Source organism: Halichoerus grypus, chromosome 3 (assembly GCF_964656455.1).
Source record: "Halichoerus grypus chromosome 3, mHalGry1.hap1.1, whole genome shotgun sequence".
Lineage (NCBI taxonomy): Eukaryota > Metazoa > Chordata > Mammalia > Carnivora > Phocidae > Halichoerus > Halichoerus grypus.
Genome location: NC_135714.1, coordinates 19,839,413 through 19,859,562, shown reverse-complemented (window position 1 = coordinate 19,859,562; position 20,150 = coordinate 19,839,413). Strand labels below are relative to the sequence as shown.

At 48.8% G+C, this 20,150-nt stretch overlaps 1 protein-coding gene and 1 long non-coding RNA gene across 7 annotated transcripts in view; one reads left to right on the top strand and one right to left on the bottom strand.

Annotated features, from left to right (window-relative positions):
• Nucleotides 1-2,164: 2,164 nt before the first annotated feature.
• LOC118534637 (uncharacterized) lies at nt 2,165-8,134 on the bottom strand. 6 transcript variants are annotated; one of them, XR_013446298.1, is made up of 5 exons: nt 7,685-8,134; nt 7,264-7,343; nt 7,036-7,187; nt 6,415-6,931; nt 2,165-2,720 (listed from the first exon to the last, which is right to left on the bottom strand). It is a non-coding gene; the product is annotated as an uncharacterized LOC118534637 (long non-coding RNA). The 6 variants fall into 6 exon arrangements; XR_013446297.1 differs by adding an exon at nt 5,711-6,178 and having other exon boundaries at nt 6,415-7,132; XR_013446299.1 differs by adding an exon at nt 5,711-6,102 and having other exon boundaries at nt 6,415-7,132.
• Nucleotides 8,135-8,201: 67 nt separating this feature from the next.
• The window catches only part of CCDC149 (coiled-coil domain containing 149), a 103,905-nt gene continuing 91,956 nt past the window's right edge, over nt 8,202-20,150 (top strand). Inside the window, exon 1 of the mRNA XM_036090606.2 lies at nt 8,202-8,367. Within this exon, the coding sequence (XP_035946499.1) occupies nt 8,320-8,367 (48 nt within the window). The 5' untranslated portion in view covers nt 8,202-8,319. The remainder of the gene's footprint in view (nt 8,368-20,150) is intronic.

Below are 20,150 nucleotides of genomic sequence, written 5' to 3'. Positions count from 1 at the left end.
GAGGTAGCGTCTATTACCCTACTCTCTTGAAACTGGGCTGACATGTGACTACTTTGACCGAAAGCTTGTGGTGGAAGTGATCGCATGCTAGTTCCAGGGCTGACCTTTTATAGGCCTGGCAGCTTCCACTTTGCTATGGTCTGAATGTTTGTGTCTCCTCAATATTGAAATGTTACAATTTTACCCCAAGCTGATGATACTAGCAGGTAGGGCCTTTGGGAGGTGATTAGACCACAAACGCTCTGCTCTAATGACTGGGATTAATGTTCTTATAAGAGACCCCAAAGACCCAACTCGCCCCTTCCACTGTGTTAGGTCATAGTGACAAGATGGCCGTCGAAGAACTGGCCCTCACCAGACACCGAATCTGTCTGCACCATGATCTTGGACTTCCCAGGTTCCAGAACTATGAGGAATAAATGTCTGTGGTTTTTCAGCTACTCAGTTTAAGGGATTTTGTTATAGCCTCCTGAATGAACTAAGACACACTTCCTCTTCCTTGAAACACTTGCAGTTGAGAAGCTCCTTCTGGGAACCTGGCTGCCATGTCGTGAAAAGCCTGACATGGCGAGACAGGAGTAGGTGTTCCAGCTGCCGGCTTTAGCTGAGTTCCCAGCGGGCAGGCAGCACCGACTGCCAGCCTCAATGGCCGGCCATGTTAATGAGCTGTCTTGGACATCCGGTCCAGTTGAGCCTTCAGAGAAGCACAGGCCCAGCCTCTGTCTGGTCTCCACAGGGGAGACTCCACATGAAAATGACCCAGCTGAGCCCAAACAACCCACAAAACCCCAGGAGACAATAGTAAATCAATGTTGGAGCTACTAGGTTTGAGGTGGTTTGTTGCATAGCAATGGGTGACCGGAATTCTGCTCTTCGGGAACTTCAAATATTCTCAACTTCAAAGCATGGTAAAGAAGCCAGAGCATGGGAATCAGAAGCTGGGCTCTGGCCACAGCTCTGTCCCTAACAGGCTCTGTGACATTGGGCAAGGTGCTTCGTCACTTGGGGCCTCTATTTCTCTCCTTGTAAACTAAGGGGTCCAGATCTCTGAGATTCCTCATACTCCTAACTCTTTATGGTGGTGTAATCTTTCTTGGGTGCTGGTTAACAACACCTTCACTAACCTTCTGTGCAGAGCTCCACCCAAATGTAAAATTTGGCTTCATTTCATTGAGCTGCAGACCCTCAAGGTCATCTGGCTCAAGCTGCTCATCGTAGAGACGAGGACACCAAATCACAGACAGGGTGGTGAAGGTGCCCCAGATCCCCAAACTCACTACTCCAACTCACTGCTCCCTTTCTCAAGCTTTTGTCCGACTATTTCTTCCTTCACCTCAGAAAGGAGTCATTGCAACCTCTTTCTCAAATAATCTGGGATGTGGTGCAGAAACTCGCCAACTCATGTTTTCTGTGTCTTTGATTCTGCCCTCTCACAGCTTTCTAATTGGACCTGGTTTTTCTTTTTTATGTGTTTTTAATTTTTTCAAAAGTTTTTTTTTTTTTTTACTTATTTTTATGGTAGGATATATAGAACATAAAATTTGCTGTATTAACCATTTTTAAGTATACCAAATGGGTCTAGTTTTCATGATTCATTCCCAGTTCCTGGAAAGGGTGACTATGTGACATAATATATAGCCGTAGAGGCCGATTCTGGAATATTTCTCCACGTTTCTGCAGTGTTCAGCTGCTTGGGGAACTTGGCCACTAGACTAAGAGCCTCGAGGACAGAAGCCAGCATCTTAACCTGGTTGTTAGAAGATCCTCCTAAGATCTCTTATATCACCTTAAGATTGCTTTTCCTGGGTGCCTGGGTGGCTCAGTGGGTTAAGCGTCTGACTTCCATTCAGGTCATGATCCCAGGGTCCTGGGATCGAGTCCCGCATTGGGCTCCCTGCTCAGCAGGGAGTCTGCATCTCTCTCTGCCCCTCACCCTGCTCTCGTGCTGTCTCTCTCTCTCTTGCTCACTTGTGCTCTCTCAAATAAATAAATAAATAAAATCTTTTTAAAAAAAAGTTTTTTTTCTGCCTCACGGGAACAACCAGGGCTCATAAATAGCACCAGTCACAGGTGGGCATATATGCGCCTTTTTCCCCCCTAAAGGTAAGCTACTCAATGGAATAGCAGGAACACAGTAAGCTCATAAATACCCTTGTTGACAGTCTCTCTTTAGAAATCATGTTTATTTGCCAAGTTGTGTTTCTGCTAGAGAACAAAGAGAAATTTGCCCTTTGGTGACTGAATGAGGTCAAAGCATTATAATCGGTGTCACCAAGCCCTGACAATTTCTGCCCCATGGATGTAGTAAAAGCAAGCAGATCACTGCCATCCTTTGAAACATTTGCTCAAGTACACCCACAAGCCCCGGCTGCGGACTGCAGGCAACAGCTCTTTGTCTGCCCCTAGCTCAGGGAGCCACAGCAGCTCAACCGTTTGGACACTGAAAGGAATCACAGTTCTGGTGGAAAGCAGACACCCCAGTGCTGGTCCCATTCGCCTCTGATGGGAATGAAGGGGCAGTAAAACACTTTGGTGGACCTTGCGTTCTGGGGTCTTGAATCTCCGGTCTCACCGTGGTTGCAAGTTGCAGAGGAAGGCCTGGCTCAGAGAAGCTATTCTCAAAAATCCATGAAGGGTTCTCTTTGCAGTCACGGTCATGGCCAGGCTGGAGAGGTTGCTCCCAACTGGGAGAGGCACATCATCAGAGAAATGTCATGACCCTGGATGAAGGGGGAAGATAAAAATCAACATCCAGGGTTCTGAAGGACAGCCTAATGGACAATAAATATTTTACCAGCTCTAGCTATTTATATGGAATGCCACCTTTTCACCCTATCAAATTGTTTTCTTTGTGTTTTCTTCCCTCCCCCAGGTCCCATTACTTTTCCATAGCGCAGAAGGAAAAAAAAAACAACACTCTTGTCGCTTCAATAGTGAATTCTGTACACACAGTAGGTTCTAGATAATGTTAGTTCTTTTCTTTTGGTGTCCCTTTTCACTGAAATAAGCCTGTCCGTCTCTACTGAGTAAAAACCGTCCCCCCAACCCTAAGAGAAAAATCTGACCGGAGGACAATGTAGGTGATCCTATTTTAGACAATCATCAGACTTTTTTTTTTTTTTTTAAGAAGCCTCGCAGAGCGACAGGGTCAGTCCCTCCCTTGGCCTGCAGGAGAGGCCAGTGGCCCCCAAATCAGCCGTTTCTATTTTCAGATCCCCAAGTCCAGAGAGTGCTAACCTCCCCTGTGCTGAGGGCCACGCAGCCAACCCGGCAGCCGCTCAGGCCTGCAGCCTCTCTGCATTTACATTTCCATAAATTTACATCCAATTTGTGCTGAATCATATCCCCCCCACGCAGAAGAAATGAAATACATTATCAATAAGTACAACAAATTTGAATAATCTGGGAGCAGAGTGACTTTCCCTGTCTCTGTACATTTAACTCCTTCCTTGGGGCCCCGACTCACACCATTTCCCCCACCAGCCTGCCCTCGCCTCTGCTTCCCCCCGCCCCCCTCCTCTCTCCCACCTTCTTGATTTTCTGGCCTCTTACCAGGAGCCCCACCGGGCCCTGCCTCTCCCTTTGCCCCTCCTTTCCTTCCTGGCCTCCTCCAGCTCTTGGCCCTTTGCTGCTGACTTCTCGGTCCCCCTTCTCAGAACCCTTCCATCCCAGGAGCGGCCCTTCTGCCTCGGCTGGTCCCCGCCCCCTGCCCCCACAACGCCCCAGCCAATCACACCGACGCCTGCACCCCTCCAGGATGGCACCGGTCCCGGCCTGCCAGGCCATCATCAGCCCCACTCAGTCATTTGAGCACCTCAGTGGTGGTTCAGCGGGGAGTGGAACTTCCTTCCACCCCCTGCTGCCTGGCTGATTGGCAGCCAGCGGGGCTGGGGGGGTTGGGGGGGGGAGCAGCGAGCAACTGATTGTTTGCTGCTGGGCTAGGAGGGCGTAGTGGTGGCAGAGGGAGGGCCCAGGAGCTCAGGAGGCAAACAGACAGAGGATGCTCTGAGTCAGGAACCCCGGGCAGAATCCGGGTCTGGCTGATGTCTGGCTGCCAGCCGTGGGAGGGATATGATGGATGAAGCGCTTTGCAGAGCATCCCCAGGTAGGGAGAAGAGAGGAGGCTTATCTTTTATAGAATTGAGGCCAGTGGCCCAGGGGACCTCAGGTCTCAGCGCTCTGTAGGAAGCCTGACTGCCATAGACACTAGGACCTACAGTCCTCTGCAGTCTTCCCCCCACCCCCTTAAAATAAAGAACAAAGGAATGCACTTAGCAACCAGGTGGGGTGGGGGAGGGCTCCTGGCAGGATCTGTCTATATCCCTTCTTTGACAAAAGCAAGAATTGGGGATCTTAGTTCATATGGAGTTAATTTTTTAAAATTATATAAATATACAGTATATACATATATAATACATCACTATAAACCGTTATCATTATGAATCATTTTCTTCCCAGGCTCATCAGACTGGATTTCCTAATTCAGACAAGAGAAAGGTGACTAGGGGAAAGGAGTGGTCATGAATATTGCCCCAATTGTGTAGTTCAGAGAAAAGCTGAGCCAAAAATCTCAACTAGAGATTTGCTAAGTTTCCTTTAAGGAGAACACTGACATTTTTGCTTGGGCAGCCAGAATTTGAATTGAAAATACTGTCTGGAGAAGTTGTATCAAAAGCTTTAGGGCTTTCCCGGGTCTCTGGGGCTGTTGGGACTCGGCCAAAGTCATCTCGCAAGTCAGTGGAGACGTGGTGATGAGAGGCTAGGTTCCTAACAACAAGTTCAAGTCATCCTTTCGCTCCCAGTCTCTCCAGAGATTTTTTTTTGTTTGGTTTTGTTTTGTTTTCATCAGTATCTATCTGCTGGTTCAATGTCTTAGATTAAGCTATTTTGGAGTTGCTACATCTAAAACCCTCTCAAACTTTTGAAAGTGAGAAGCATCACTCAAAAGCATCTAAGCACTTTCTTCTAACCCTATACATACAAGAAAGAAAAGAAGAAAGAAAGAAAGAAAGAAAGAAAGAAAGAAAGAAAGAAAGAAAGAAAGAAAGAAAGAAAGAAAAAGCAAGCAAGCAGGCAAGCTGGCCCTGGGGCTGTGAATCAATATGGAAAAATTGGGACCCTGGAGAGTGTGTGAAAATAGAGGCAAAGCCAACGTTTCAATACTAGTGTCTGGGTGGCAAATTTAAGATAAAGACAAATTTAAGACCATGCCTGGTTTTCCATTGGTCCCGTGCGAATGGACTGTGGGCTGGAGCATTTCATGTACCGTTTTTATCAGACATAAGGACAGTTGGTGAGCAGTTTTAGTTTTTTCTTTGACAGAAGTTCACCACAATATAATTAGCTTTGTTTTTGTCAGCCTGGGCTGCTGCTGAGGTATCTAGAGGCCTTCTGGTATAGGTGCCTAAAAGCTTACACTGCATTTAATTATTATTATTACTCAATGTCAGGCTGCGTAAATGAAAAGAGATAAAAAATCTCTTAAAAAATCTTAAAAAATCGCTTGCAGCTCCATTGCTTTGGTTCGTGATTAAACCACATCTCACAAGCTAAGCAGGTTCGAGCTGGCACTCGAGGCCTGGAACCCTCTAAGGAAAACTCCAGCCAACTACAGAGACCGTGTCAATGGAGTTGAAAGTCTCCCTGCATGCTGCTGTGGGTAGAGGCTTGCCACTCTTCGATTTTCCTCCCCAATTTTATTTTTAAATACCTCAATCACTGGCTGACTGACTGCAGGGAAGAAAAACACATAGGGGAAACAGAGTCACACAGAGGGCTGTCTTAAAGGTACATGGTCTCTCAGGTGAAGATTCCTGGGCTCGCAACTGCTTCCGGATTGTCCTGCCGCCTGGCTCCAGAGCAGCAGGTGAACTGAAAGCCTCAGGTGCACATGGTAACGGGAAGGGCGGGGCTGCTTTTCTACCTGACTGCCTGCCGAGACAGAGGCACAGACCAGGAGGCAGTGGAAGGCAGATGGACCAGATTATGCCTGATCTTCCTGCAGTGTATATCGTCCACAGGTCGGATGAAACCAGATGGTTTGCCAGAGGGCAATATATTGGCAGACAGTACTTTGCTTCGTAGCATGAGACATTGATCAGGCTGTTAGGAACAAGTGTTTGGCACCGAGTTAACCCTAGACGTTCAGCTCAGGGATGAACCTTCTTTCCACCACCTCCTTGGATTAAAAAGAGAATGGATTAGGTGGCCCAGCATGGTCAGAAACCAGAAGCCTTAGGCTGCATTCTAGCCTCTTCTTTCTTCTCTTCCCGCTCACTAGAACATGACTTTGCAAAACCTCGATGGTAAGGCTTGTGAACCCTCCTAGACAGGGACCATGGTCTGCAATGTTATTGAACATTCCCAGGATGTGTACAGTATTTGTACACAACGGGCACTGAATATATGTGTTACCTGGTAGACTGGCTCTTTCTCATAGCCCGAGCTGTAGAATCTTCTTTAGATGAGGGCCCAGAAGGTCATGATGCCAGGGGTTGTTGCTTGTTAAGGGCTGCCAGGGACAGTTCCGACCAGCCAGGCTCTTTATCAGTGTATCACCATCTGTGTTGGTTATCTGCTGACATATAGCAAACCACCCCAAACCTTAGTGGCTTCAAACGTAACAGCCATGTATTTAGCCATGTGATCTGTGGGTCAGCAAATTGGGCAATGCTCAGCTGGGTGGTTCTTCTGCCGGTTTCAGCTGGGCTCATGCATGAACATCTCATCTGTGGGGGTCATTGGCATCACTCACATATGTGGCAGTTGGCTGGTTGTTGGTCGTGAGTCCATCATCCAGCAAGCTATCCTGGGCTTGTTTGTTTGGTAGGGTTCACAGGTTCCCAAGAGCATAAGCAAGGATTAGTCCCCCTGCACATTTGCAACCCTGCACTAGCTAAAGCTAGTTACGTGGCTGAGCCTAGAGTCAAAGCTACAGACAATGGCAGGGAATTATTAACACCATTTTATAGTCTACATGCCGACAAAATGAGGCCAACGATAAAATGCAATATGGCCTTCTTCCAGGTGTGGTACCTCGTGTTCAGGTTTCCAAGATGCTGAAGAGACCCTCTGGGAGCCAGATGTCCTCACCAAGTCTCTGTTTCTCCATTTTTCAGATCTGTTTCCACATCTGATAAATGAAGAGAACACTCATCTCACAGGGTTGATCCAGGATCCACAATGGGCTAAAAATAGTAAGTAAATGTTGACAGTGATGCTCCCACAACTGTAAAATGGGTCCACAGCTTCTTCTCAACCTACCTGCTTGTCTTCACAGGTTGGGCTTCTGCAAGACTGGAAAGCTCACCTTGGTGGTGGTCCATGAGAGGATTTTAGGAGACCTGGGAAAACCATCTTGAATATTAATGACTTATTTGTGAAGATTCCCTGCCCTCTGTAATTCTCTTCCGTCTTTCCTCTCAGGAGACAGCCTCAGATTGAAGCCAGCAGGTCTTTAACACCTCCCCTGGCAGAGCACGGCATCCCACTCAGAGCTTTTGGTCCTATTTAGAATTCAATATTGTTTTGTTTTCTATTTTATCATTTGCTTTCTATTTATGACAGCTGATAATTTGCGAAATAAATGTAAGTAAACATTACTAGCTTCAAAACCAATGTTAAATATATAATAACGCGTGGTCCCTTCATTCCTGTGACCAACAAACATTTGTACAGCACCTACCATGTGCCAGGCCCCGCACCGAACGTTCACTGGGGAACAAAGCCGCTGCCCTCCCCCGGTGGGAAGTGGGTCAGGGGCTGGCTGGATTTGGGGGGTCACGCAGGTGCCTGTGAAGCGCGCCTCCCGCCAGGGGAGAGCAGGAATCCCGGAGCTAGTAGTGACCAGCATGCTGGGACCCCTCCGGCCCCTTCCCTGCGAGAATCGTGGTGTGTGTGTGCGGGGGGGGGGGGGGGGTGTGAACGTGGGGCCCGGGCGCAGGAGTCCGGGGCACTGGGCGGGGGGGATCGGAGGTCAGGGGCTGGGTGCATGGCGGTGCGGGGGGCGGGGGCCCGGGCGGCGCGGGGAGGGCGGCGGGCGGCCAGACTGTGGCTGCGGCCCCGGCCGCCGCGGCTCCTCCTCCCCTTCCCGCGGAGGCGGACGTTGAGTCAACAGCGCGGGCGGCCGCAGGCGGCGGCGGCGGCGCGGCGGATCGGAGGTGCCCGGCCCTGTCGGGGCCGCGCGGGGCTCGGGTGGCGGCGACGGCGGCGGCGCGGCGCGGGGAGGCGGAGGCGGTGGAGGAGGCGGAGAAGGAGGCGGTGGAGGAGGCGGAGGAGGGCGGCGTCCATGAAGCCGGCCCGCGCCTGCAGGAGGAGGCCATGAACGGCGACCGGACCGAGAGCGACTGGCAGGGGCTGGTGAGCGAGGTGAGGCCGAGGCGCCGGCCAGGCGGGAAGGGCCGGGCCGAGCGGCCGCCGCAGCCCGGAGCCCGCGGCCCCCCCACCCCCCACCCCGCCGCGGGGTGGCCGAGCGGGGCGGGGACGCGCGGGGGACGCGCTGCCCCCCGCCCCCGCCAGGTGCGCCGTTCCTCCCGCACTTCCCGGGCTAGCCGGGCGCCACTTCGCTCCGCGCCATCTGGTACCGGCTTCTGGAGAGGGGCCTTCGTCCCCCACCCCCCGGCAGGGTTGGGCCCCGGATTGGAGAGCGCAGCGCGGGGATCCGGGAGGAGAGGCGCCAAGCCCCACCTGCTTGTCTGGTCACCGCCGTTCTGGAGCCTCGCGATTGGACGGCGGGTGCTGAAGCGGAAAGGTGGTGCCAGTGGGGGGGGGGGGCGGGGGGGGAATCCGGGCCCTGGGGTTCCACTCGGGCCAGGTGGAATTACCTGCCGTGGGGGTTCGGGTGGGGGAGTTCGGGGTCCTCCGTAGCCTTCATGCAGTCACTTACTCGTTTCTGTCAACACATGTATGGCGGGCCTACCCCGTGTCAGGTGGAGAGCCTTTTGTCAAAGGCGTGAAAGGCAGGTGCAGAAGTCATCCCATCTGTGGAAGCAGAAAACACCAGTCCTCTCCCCCCCACCAAACTCTTTTGTCACAAACACCCCTGGGGCCCGCTTGTAGTCTCGTAAGCTATTCCCTCTTCAACCCAGCTTGGGCTTTTTGGCCCCGGAGGGGCTGTCCACAGACTTTTCCGGGTGAGAGTGAGGGCCCATGTCCCCCTCTCACAGGTAGGTAGCTGTTCCTGACTTACCACCATATGTGACTAGCCACGTTACCCAGCCATGCTGAGCATCCCCCGGAAATTTTCCATTCTCTCCCTCCTGAGAACCATCCCCTTTGCCCAAGGCCAACTTGGGGCCTCTTGGACTTGACTCCTGTGCACACAATGCAGGTTGTAATGGTTTGCTCTCTTCCTTCCCTTGTGGGATGCTGGAGGGGAAACCCGGCATTGTCTTTCTCCTTTAATCATTTTCTGGGCCTCCAGGTCAGTCTGATAACATTACTAAATGTTCAGTGTGTGTGAAGCATTGTATTTCTGAAGAGGAATAAGATGTCCTAAGTTCTCCCTGGCTTAGTTTGTTTACTCTTGGTCTAGTAGTTGAAAGCTCCTAACTAGACAACATTCTGATACATTGTTTTTGCCCGGGTCTAACTATCAGGCTTTATGTCAAGGGACAGATCCTCTAGAGGACTTTTCTCTTGGCCCTTCAGGACTCACACCCATTAGTCAAGGAGGCTGGAGGTGGATCTTCATAAAAGTCCAGTGCTGGGCTCTGAAATGACACCACTCCAACAAATACTTACCGAATGTCTATTAGCAGCCAGGTACATGGTGCTTGGGATTCAGTGGCAAAGAAGACAGACAACCTCTTCTGCCCTCTAAGAATTTCTGGAGCATAATGCTACAGTTTGAGAGAGTCCCACAGTAGACACAAAGAGAATGCTAAGGAACAGAATGTAAAGGATGGAAAACCAAAGGAAGGAAATGCTTAATTGCACTCGAATGTGCCCCTCCGTGGCAGGCTTACCTCCACCTTGCACTGACCACACTGTATCGCAGCCTGACGGTCGCCCCACTAGGACGTGTGTTTTCCTTCGCTTTGTTCCAAGTGCCTACACACTGGGCTCCGTACACAGCAGGTGCCCCCAAAATGCTTATGGAATAAATCAAGGTCCTGGAATGGGTCTTTCAGGAGTTGCCGTGCCTGTTCCAGCTGCATTTCTGCAGGGTAATGCCTTCTTGCCTTCCACAGACATTCATTAAAGGCTTGCTAGCCTCACAGCTAGAGAATTTGAACCCTGGTCTGTCTGACTCCAGAGCTTGGGATCATTAGGCTGTACTTTGTATTTTGATCATTGGTTCATCTGTCTATATCTTTAACTAGACAGCGGCTTCTCCAAGGGAGGGGACCATGTCTTACTCATCTTTGAATCCTCAGCGACTAAATCAGTGTTTTTTAGAGTATGATCTACACATCACCTGCACTAGAGTCATTTGGGGAGCAAAGAGTGCAAAGAGTTACTCTGCGTTTTTGGAAAAAATGCAAGTTTCAGAGTCTCTCCCCAAATCTATTGTGTGCCCACCTCCTCACCATGGATACGTCTAAGTCCTAACCCCTGAGTAGCTATGAATGGGACCTTATTTGGAGATAGGGCCTTTGCAGATGTAATCAAGTTAAAGACCATGAGATGAGATCATTCTGGATTTAGGGGGAGCCCTAAATCTAATGACTGGTGTCCTTATAAAAGAAAGTAAAGGTAGATTTCAGACACAGGGATACAAGGGAGAAGGCCATGGGAAGACACACACACAGAGGGAGGCCATATCAATAGAGATTGGAGTTGTACAGCAAAAATCCCAGGATGTCGAGTTTTGCCAGCCGCCACCAGAAGCTGGAAGAGGCATGGACCAGATTCTCCCTCAGAGCCTCCAGAAGGAATCAGTTCTGCTGACACCTTGACTGTGGACATCTGGTCTCCACAGCTGTGAGAGAATAAATTTCTGTTTTAAACCACCCAGTTTGTGGTAACTGGTTATGGCAGCCACAAGAAACTGATACACCCATGGCATGAAAATGCCCAGGAGTGTAGCCTCAAATCTGCTTTTCTGAGAAACTGAGCTGCCCGGGGGATTCCCCTGCCCACTCAAGTTTAGCTGGCTGGGTGTGGACTGGGTCTGGCGTGGAGATGTCTGATACTTAGCCAAGCAGGATTCAAGGAAGAGAGTGGTCAATGGCCCGTGGTGTTTCACAGTGATTTTGGACCCCAGCCGAAGGAACTGGGGAAGATGTCACCAGACATCTGACCTGAGCTGACTGGGCTTTTTGACAGCTCCCATCGGTTTTCTGCGGAAGACCTGGCTTCTGCCTCCCACCCTGGATGCACACTCCATTACCCCTCCTGCCCAGAGCCCCGTGCTTTCTTTCAATCAGTTTGCTTCCTCGGCTTGCCTCTAGGAAGCAGTTTTCATTTAAAATGATCCTACAGAGATCAGTTTTATTTTCATATTTTTAGTATAACAAGCTGAAATTACAGCCTCCTCTCAGGCCCTGAAGTCAACACGGCCATGCATGTGAAAAAGCATGGCTGGTGTGCTATTTTGGAAATTAAATGTCTGGGGAGGGGGAAATGTTCTTCTTAACACCACCTGAGGTGATCTTTCAAAATCAGGGAGAAATCTGGAACTGCAGCCGTGCAGACAATCAATAACTTTCTATTTTTAAAATAAAAATGCTAGCCACTTCTCAGCCTACTGCCCTGTGATAAACCATGCCGAGTTCAATTTCCCTATTTTCACTATTTGAGTGTTGGTTAATTAATTAGATAGCAATCAGTCTCATATTCCTTGAGCGTGTCATATAACCCTGGGCCTCTGCCCAGAGTGGAGCCACTGACATTTGAAAGAGAGAAATTGAAGAGACATATAGTTGGCCCTGTGGTTAATGGCACAGCTTTGGGTCTCGGTTGTCGACTCAAATCTAGGGTTAAATCTTGGCTTCCTCTTTCTGGGTGCAAATGATCAAAAACCCAACCCAAAGTGGTTCAGCTCAGGGAATTAATTGGCTGGTGTTGTGGGTTGAATTGTGCTCCCCAAAAACATGTTCAAATCATAACCCCCACCCCACAGCTGCGAACGTAGCCTTATTTGGAAATAGAATCTTTGAAGACGTAATCAAGTTAAGGTGAGGTCATTAGAGTGGGCTCCTAATCCAATGAGGAGAGGAAAATTTGGATGTAGAGACGCACAGAGGGAAGGCAATGTGAAGTTATAGAAGAAAGAAGGCCGTGTGATCAGTTATGCAGCTAACAGGAGTGCCCGAGATTGCTGGCAACTACCAGAAGCTAGGAAGAGGCAAGGAACAGTCCTCCCCTAGAGCATTATTAGGGAGCATGGCCCTGCTGACACCTTAATTTTGGACTTCTAACCCCCAGGAGTATCAGAGAGTTCATTTCTCTTGTTTCAAGCCACCTGGTTTATGGCAATTTGTTACAAGCAGCTCTAGCAAACCAGTACACCTGGCCTGACTACTGATTCCCAGGTAGGGTGGTTTTGGGCACAGCTGGATTCCCTACTCACACGGACGCTTGGGTCTCCTTGCTGTTTGTCTTCAGCCTCAGCCTCCCATACATTCAAGTTCAGAGCAGAAAACAGAAGCTCTTATGTAGTACATTCCATAAAACCACAGGAATCACTCCCCGTGAACCCACTCAGATCACTGGCCTGCCCTGGAACGAAACTGCTCAGGAGCGTGGTGATCTGACGGTCTTAGGCCCTGCCCCGGAGGCCACATGGCCCGAGAGCAGGTCAGGGCCCTGGGGGCTGTTTGCCAGAAGCAGAATGGACTTGAAAGAATCACCTCACTGTGCAATTTCTCTGAGCCTCGTTTTTTCCTCATCTTCAATAGAGTAATAAAGTGGCCCCTCATAGGTGCTGTGAGGCTCAAAGGAAGTAGTGCTGGTTAGTGCTTTGTCCTCTGCCAGGCAAATGGTCTGTGAACATTAGTACAGTGACCATGAACCTCAGGACGGAAACTTGGATATTCACAAAATGAAAACTTCTGTATTTTGCTACAACACCTGAATTTTGGTTACGGGTTCCCATTGTAAGGGTGGTGGAAGGATAATTTGGAGTGCAGTCATGCCTCTCTCCCTTTCCCTGAGCTTGTATTTACATCCCAGGGGGCTCCAGCAGGACTCCGCCATTGGCAGGGGTGATGGGGGGGGCACGCATCTGGTGCCTGGCCACAGTCTCCTCATTTCAGGCTAGTATCTGGTCAGAGGTCACTGTTGTGTCCCTCCTTGTCCCCCTCTTATGCTACTCATGTCCATGTAGTGCTCAGTCACTGCTCTGAGCATAGGGGACTTCACTCTCTGGCCCAGGCTAGGGGACAGGCATTCCTATCCTGCCACCCCCGAATCACTCCTCAGCTGAGGGAAACTTGTGGAAACTGTTGTGCACTTGTCTGCGTAGATGTATCACATGACACCAGGCTGGGTCCAAGACCCGTGGGATTATTTCCTACTTCCTCAGAAAGAAGGGTAGATTGGTAGGGTCAAGTTTAAGCCACGATAACAAAGATACCTACCCTCAAAATATATCATTCTAATAAGGTAGATATGTAGGTCTCATGCATGTTACAGTGTGGTGGTCCAGCTGGGGAGGGTGGCCCTGCTCCACAAGGCATTTAAGAACCCGGATTTTGGGGCACCTTCTTACTCCAGTGTGTCTTGGGGATGGTCCTCAACTGTATGTGAAAGCTGGTTGCTACCATGTTTTTGCCCCAGCCCATGAGAATGGAGAAAAAGAGGGCAGGGGGAGTCCAGGGCAAGGGGCTTTTCTTTAATGAGGGATGACTTCTGCTCACATCCCCTTGGTCTGAGCGTAGTCATGTGGCCGCACCTTGCTGTAAGAGAGGCTAGGGAATATAATCATTAGCAGGATGTGCCCAGCTTAAATTTGGGAGGGTTCTTCTTATCACCACCTGAGACGATTTTTCCAAATTTGGGAGATTCAAAAGTAAGAAGGGTACATAGGACATGAAAAATACAACCATAAAAGGAAAAAAGGATAAATTGGACTTTATCAAAATTTAAAACTTCGGCTCTGAAAAACTCCATTAAGGAAATGAAAAGATAAGCCATAGGCTGGGAGAAAATTTGTGCAGAGCACGTATCTCATACCTAGAATATAGAAAGAACTCTCACAACTCAATAATAAGAAAACAGGCAACCTAATTTTTAAAATGGCAAAAGAGTTCAATAGACACTGCTCTCGAGAGATTTGGATGGAAAACAAGCACATGAACAGATACTCCACATCATCCATCGTTAGATAAATGTAAGTTAAAACCACAGTAAGATCCCCCCGACACGCCTATTAGAATGGAAGAACAAACAAATAAAAAATGAGTGAACCAAGTGCTGACAAGGATGCAGAACAGCCGGAAACCCCATGCATCACTGGAGGAATAGGACATGAAAAAAGTTTCGCAATTTCTCATCAAATCTCAATATACACTTAACCGAACAACCCAGCAATCCTACCCCTAGTTTACCCCAGAGAAACGAAGACATGTGTTGACATCAAAACCTGTATGTGAATGTTTATAGAGTTTTCTTGATAGTTGCTGAGAATGGAAACAGTCCCAACGTCCATGAGCTGATGAGCAGGTAAACTGCTGCACATCCGTGTAACAGAATCGTGCTCAGCATTAAGATGGAACAGATCACTGATCCATGCAAAAACATGAATGAATCTTTAAAACATTTGGTACACCTGAAGCTAATGTAACACTGTGTGCCAACTATACTAAAAAAAAAAAAAAAAAAAAAAATTGGCAAGTGAAAGAAACCAGAGGCTCAAGCCAAGCGTACCTACTGTAAGATTCCATTTATATGAAATTTTTGGGGAGGCACAGCTAAAACGGCAGGAAGCAGATTGGTGGTTGCCAGAGCCTGAGAGTGGGGTGAGCAGATTGCAGAGGGACATGAAGGAACTTTCTGGAGTGATGGACGTATTCTATGCCTCGATTGAGCTGATGACTACATGACTGTATACGTGTGCTAAAATTCATAGAGCTGCACACCCAAAAAAGAGGAATCTTTCTCTGTGTGAATTATGTCTCCATAAAACTATTTTTAAAGGGGAGAGATGGATAGTCAAGATCACCATTCTCTAGAGAGCTTCACTCCTTACCTCTCCAGGACCCCACCTCATCAGGTTTCCATCAAGACTGGTCATGCTCCCACCCCTGTCCCCTGGTTCTCACTCTGCTCTCCCCACGCAGGCTGATTAGGCAGAGCTCTGTGTTCATTCTTAGAGACTCCCTGATAACCAAGCTCTCCTTCCTTGCACTCTGATTCTGTCCTTTCCTTAACTTTGGAGATCTTTCTAGTTTTCTGGGGGGCTTTGGGAGAGAAAGCTCCTGGGGAGACTATTCTATGCCCTGATGTCTTAAGGATCAAACTTTCAACACTGAAAAGCCAATCACTTTGTTACCTGTGTTTTGCTGGGTGCTCCCTTCCTGGGAACACGAAGGCAGGATGTTGGCTTCTTAAAAAGGGAGGGGAGAGGGATATGTAGTGAGAAACGGGGTAGGGGTTATAGGAAATGGAGGCAAGGTGGGTAGATAGGACATCAGTTAATATTTCAAGGGTATTATTCATATTAATAATATTATTATTAAATGAAAAAGCAGTGCCCAATTGTGAGCACATATATAGATGGTTGGTAAGGCTTGAGAAGTGGGAAAAAGCTTCTCAGAGGCAGTGGAACTTGAACTGGGGTCCCTCCCCTTTGGTTGAAGAGGACATAGATGATCATGACGGGAAGCAGGCATAAGCCCTGGGCTGGTGGTTGACTTTTGAGGAAATGCTTCTGATAAAGGCTGTTACTAGTGGGTTGGGGTATAGCAGACATTAAGCCTGGACTAGCCGGGGTGGACCAGATGGTGAACAACTTCAAAAGCAAGACAGAGGGTGTGCTCTAATGTAGCTGGTAATAGAGAGGCACCGGGTGCTTTTTTAGATGGAGTACAAGTTGATGAAAATATTTGGAATTAGATTTGTTTCCACTGAACTCAGTGATCGGGGAACCTCTTACATCTACGATGCACCATGCCAGGCACTGGGGATGTACAGGCAAATTTGGTAACTTTGCCAGGAATCAGGAAGAGACAAGACGAGAGACCAGTAATCTAGTCTTTTCTGTCACCACCAACATTCCCGATTATTCCTTTTGCACCTAAGTCATACCACTAATCATATAGTTTTCTAACTCGTAACTTGTTTATCTCTCCACTGAACGCAAAAGATCTTGAACCCCTTGAGAGTAGTGACCATGTGTTATTAATTTGTGGCCTTAGCTCTTTGCACTATATTTTGCCCTTTGTAGGTATTAATTGTAGAATATATGAATTTGGATGTTTGAATAAATAAAGTGATAAGGAGCGTGGCGTCAGTAGGAATAGAGGTAAAAGGATGGCTATGAAGAAGATTTTTTTAAAAAAGACCCCGACAGGATTTCGTAGTCAGCTATATTGGGAAGATGAAATTGAAGGAGTCCGAGATGACCTTTGAGAGTTGGTGACGCTGGGTGTGATAGAGGGTTGGGGGTGGCTAAGTCTGGTGAGAAGAGATGAGTTCCATTTAGAACTCTGCATTGTTCAGAGTTTCCTGGGAGTACTTGAACTCTTGCAAGGCAAGCTTCGTGCTTACTGGGAACATTTTGGATGAGCAGCTATCTTCCTAGTGGCAGGCTAATTTCAGAGTAAGTTTATTAAAATTAGCATGTGGGGGAAAGTGAGCACAACTGCTATTTTTAACTAATAGGATTCATGTTCTCTCCTGTGCAGGGAAATTCGCATATGTGCTTCTAAAATTGACAATTTCTACTCTTATTATGTTAAAAAATTAATTTAGTGGCTTTCACATTGAATAAAATACATTGGCTGAAGATTCGAAGAGGACTTTGCTAGTCCCTGAATGAAAATGACCAGAGTGAATGACATTTCTCACTCACCGCCTGGTTTTCCACTAATCAAACCACACTGGGGCTTTGGGTGCCTCACAGCAGAGGGCCTTGCTTAGTGGAGAGTCTGCATCTCTCTCTGGCCCATCAGGTAACATGGCGCCAGTGGGAGGGGATACCTGGTTCCCAAGGAACACAAACCTTTGGTTGGTTTTTTTATTTTGAAGTCTTCCCATTTTCAATTTTTATGTAAGTTTGCTAAATAGTCTACTCTGTTTCCATTGCCTTATGCTGTTTTATTGTAACAAACATTTATGTGCAGGGTATCAGCTCTTCTTCAAGCCAGCCTATCCCGCATCAACTATCAACAACCTGTTTTGCCACCTTAAAAAGAAAAGCACTTTTCACTAGGTCTTCTTACTCAGAAGCCTTCTATGGCCCCCATTACCTGGTATTCAAAGACCTCCCTCAAACTAGCCCTGACCTTTCTAGCTTTATATCTCATTGCCCCCCTCAGAAATTGGCTGCCCCAGACAATCTGATCAGTGATGCATTCTGGCTTTTACCTCACTCTCACATCCTGATCTCATCTGGGTGGGCCTTTGACTTCTTCCCACAGCCTTTACTAGTCCTTCTGGGTGGAACAGAAGTCCACATCCATCATAAAATCATCCATGACCACCCAAGCTTGAAGTGAGGTCTTCGACCTGTTGCTTTATGTGGTTCATGTTCCAAGCCACGCATCCAGCATGAAAATGCTCCCAGAGAAAGGAAGGGACCTTCTCTGTGTGTGGATTTTCACTCCTACACCAGTGAGCTCCTAAGAGAAGGGATCGTGATGGCCTGTGTTGGGTAGGAGATAGGAATGAGTTTCATGCTATGACTTAAGAGGAGCAGGAACTGAGTGAGGACACTGAATAATACCCGAGAACCAACCTAGTTCTGGCCATAGATAGGGCCTCTACTTCGATTTCACATCCTCACTTACGGAAAGTAACTCATCCATGTTCCTGCCTACTTCTAGCTTTATTAAATGGCTGACACACAGGTAGAGTGTTAGTGACATTAGGATGGATCTGTTGCTGCGTTAGGTTGGTTGGTTGGTATGATGGAGGAGTAAAGGACAGCCAGGAATATTAAAATGGGACGGGACAGCAAAGGAGAAGGTCAGCATTCAACACACCAGACGCAGATTGAGAACTACTGTGTGCAGTGCCTTGGACATGAGACAGTTGCTCTTGAGGGGTTTGTAGTCTAGTGGTGATAGAGAATGGGGATAGGCCACTACCCTGTGACATACATTTTGGTAAGTGCTCTGCTGGTCAAGGGGAAGTTAATTTAGATTGGGGGATTGAGGAAGGTTCTTGGACCTGGAAGGTTGGGCAAGATTTGAGCAAGTAGAAGTATAAAGGAAGGGTGTTCTAGGCAGAAGGAACAGAAATAGCAAAGGTGCAGAGGTGGCAAATGCAAGACTTATTTGGGAATTAATAGAGTCTGGTCTCTGGTTGGCAATGCATAGTGGGGCTTGGGGTGGTAGTTGTTAGGCAGACCTTGAATGCCCATTGGCTTTCTAGAGAGTGCTAGGGTCCCGAGTGTGGCCTTTACTCCGGAGGTGACTGATGGCATGATTATACCCTTTGAGCAGGGAGGAAATTACCTGGATGCATTGGGAAGGTATGTAAGCGGTAGGGATGAGGATTGAGCCGGACACAGGAGCCCACCTGTACCTCTTCCTCTGTCCCCTTGCTTTCATCACTCTCAGCCCACCCGCGTCTGCCTTCCACCTCTTCTTTACTCCTGCAAATGCTCTTGCCCAGGCCATCCAGGACCAGCCTCCTCTTTGCCATATGCAGTGGTCTGTCTTCAGGCTTCAGCCTTTGTGGTCCTGAGCATGCAGCCTCTGACACTCCACCCTTTTTTCCCTACATGCTGGGCTTCTACATCCCTCCATGTGGCCGCTGGACCTGTCTCCGGGCACCTCACACTCTATGTGCCCTAACCTGAATTCCTTCTCCCTCTGCCTTCCGCCGTTCCTATGTCTCTTCCCTCCTTCCCTCCCGGCTCAATTAATGACGTCACTACAGAGTCTGTGATTCTTCCTCCCAGCGGAACCCAATCCAATTATTAATGAAGGCCCCTATTCTCTGCTCAGGGACGAGTCTTTAATCAGGGCTCTGGGTCACCACTCCCACCATCCCACCATGGCCCACGTTCTTATCCACTCTCCCCAGACTATCTACCACATCCTGTAAGGTCTTTCTTCCATGTCCGGCTGTCCAGCGGGAGTTGTCCTTATAAGCACTGAAATGATTTACCAGTCCTTTGCCTCAAGCTCTTGGATGGCCTTCCGGGGCCTGCGGAGTGAAAACCCAGGCCCTCTAGGGGCCCTACTCCCTCCTCATCGCCAGCAAATCCCCGTCTGCCGACCACTTCCCCACTCTCCACAGAACTCCTGACTGACACCAAATCATTCCATGCCCTGAGCATCTCCAGGCCTTTGCTTGTGTTCAAGGTGACCTCCTATGCATACTTTGAGGCCCAGGTCAAATGTCACATCCTCTACTTAAGTTTCTTACCTCTCCTGGGCCTGGTGTATTTTACTTGGGAAGTGGATAGTATATTTGAGTTGGGAAGATGGTGTGGGAGATTGTTGGCAGCATGGCAAGGCAAGGTAATGGGGTTCCTGAGGATGGGGACCCTCAGAGACGTGGGTGGCCAACAATATCGAGTACAATTCCAGGCATGTGAGACTTAGCAGGGACTCAGGGAAGGAAGGAGAGAAGGGAGGAAGGAAACAGTCGATGTTGCCATTTCTGATACTCGCTGTGAGGCCAGCCCTGCTCAGCTGCTGCTGTGCACCCCCTTCCAGCCACTCGCCCAGACCGATCATGGCCCTGAGACCCTGCGAGTGTGTGTCCACATGGCCCCAGCCCATGGCCGGTGTCCTGGCCAGCTGCCGGGCTCAGGCCGCGGTGCGTGACGGAAGTCATCAAGCTCCACCCAATCTCATGACTTCTCCAAGGCCTCGGTTTCTCTGGACTTCATACAATGAGGATAACATTATCTGTCTTGTGTCTCTCACCTAAGATGGGGATAAAGTGAGGTGAGATATATGGAAGTGTGTTTTAAAGTCCCCAGCCCTCTCTGGCCGAGGTGGCGGTCCAGTCCTTGCCTGAGCTTTAGGAAAACCCTTCCCAGGGCCCTGGAGATGCTCCTGCAGAGAGAGGTGATGTGTCAGCTGCTG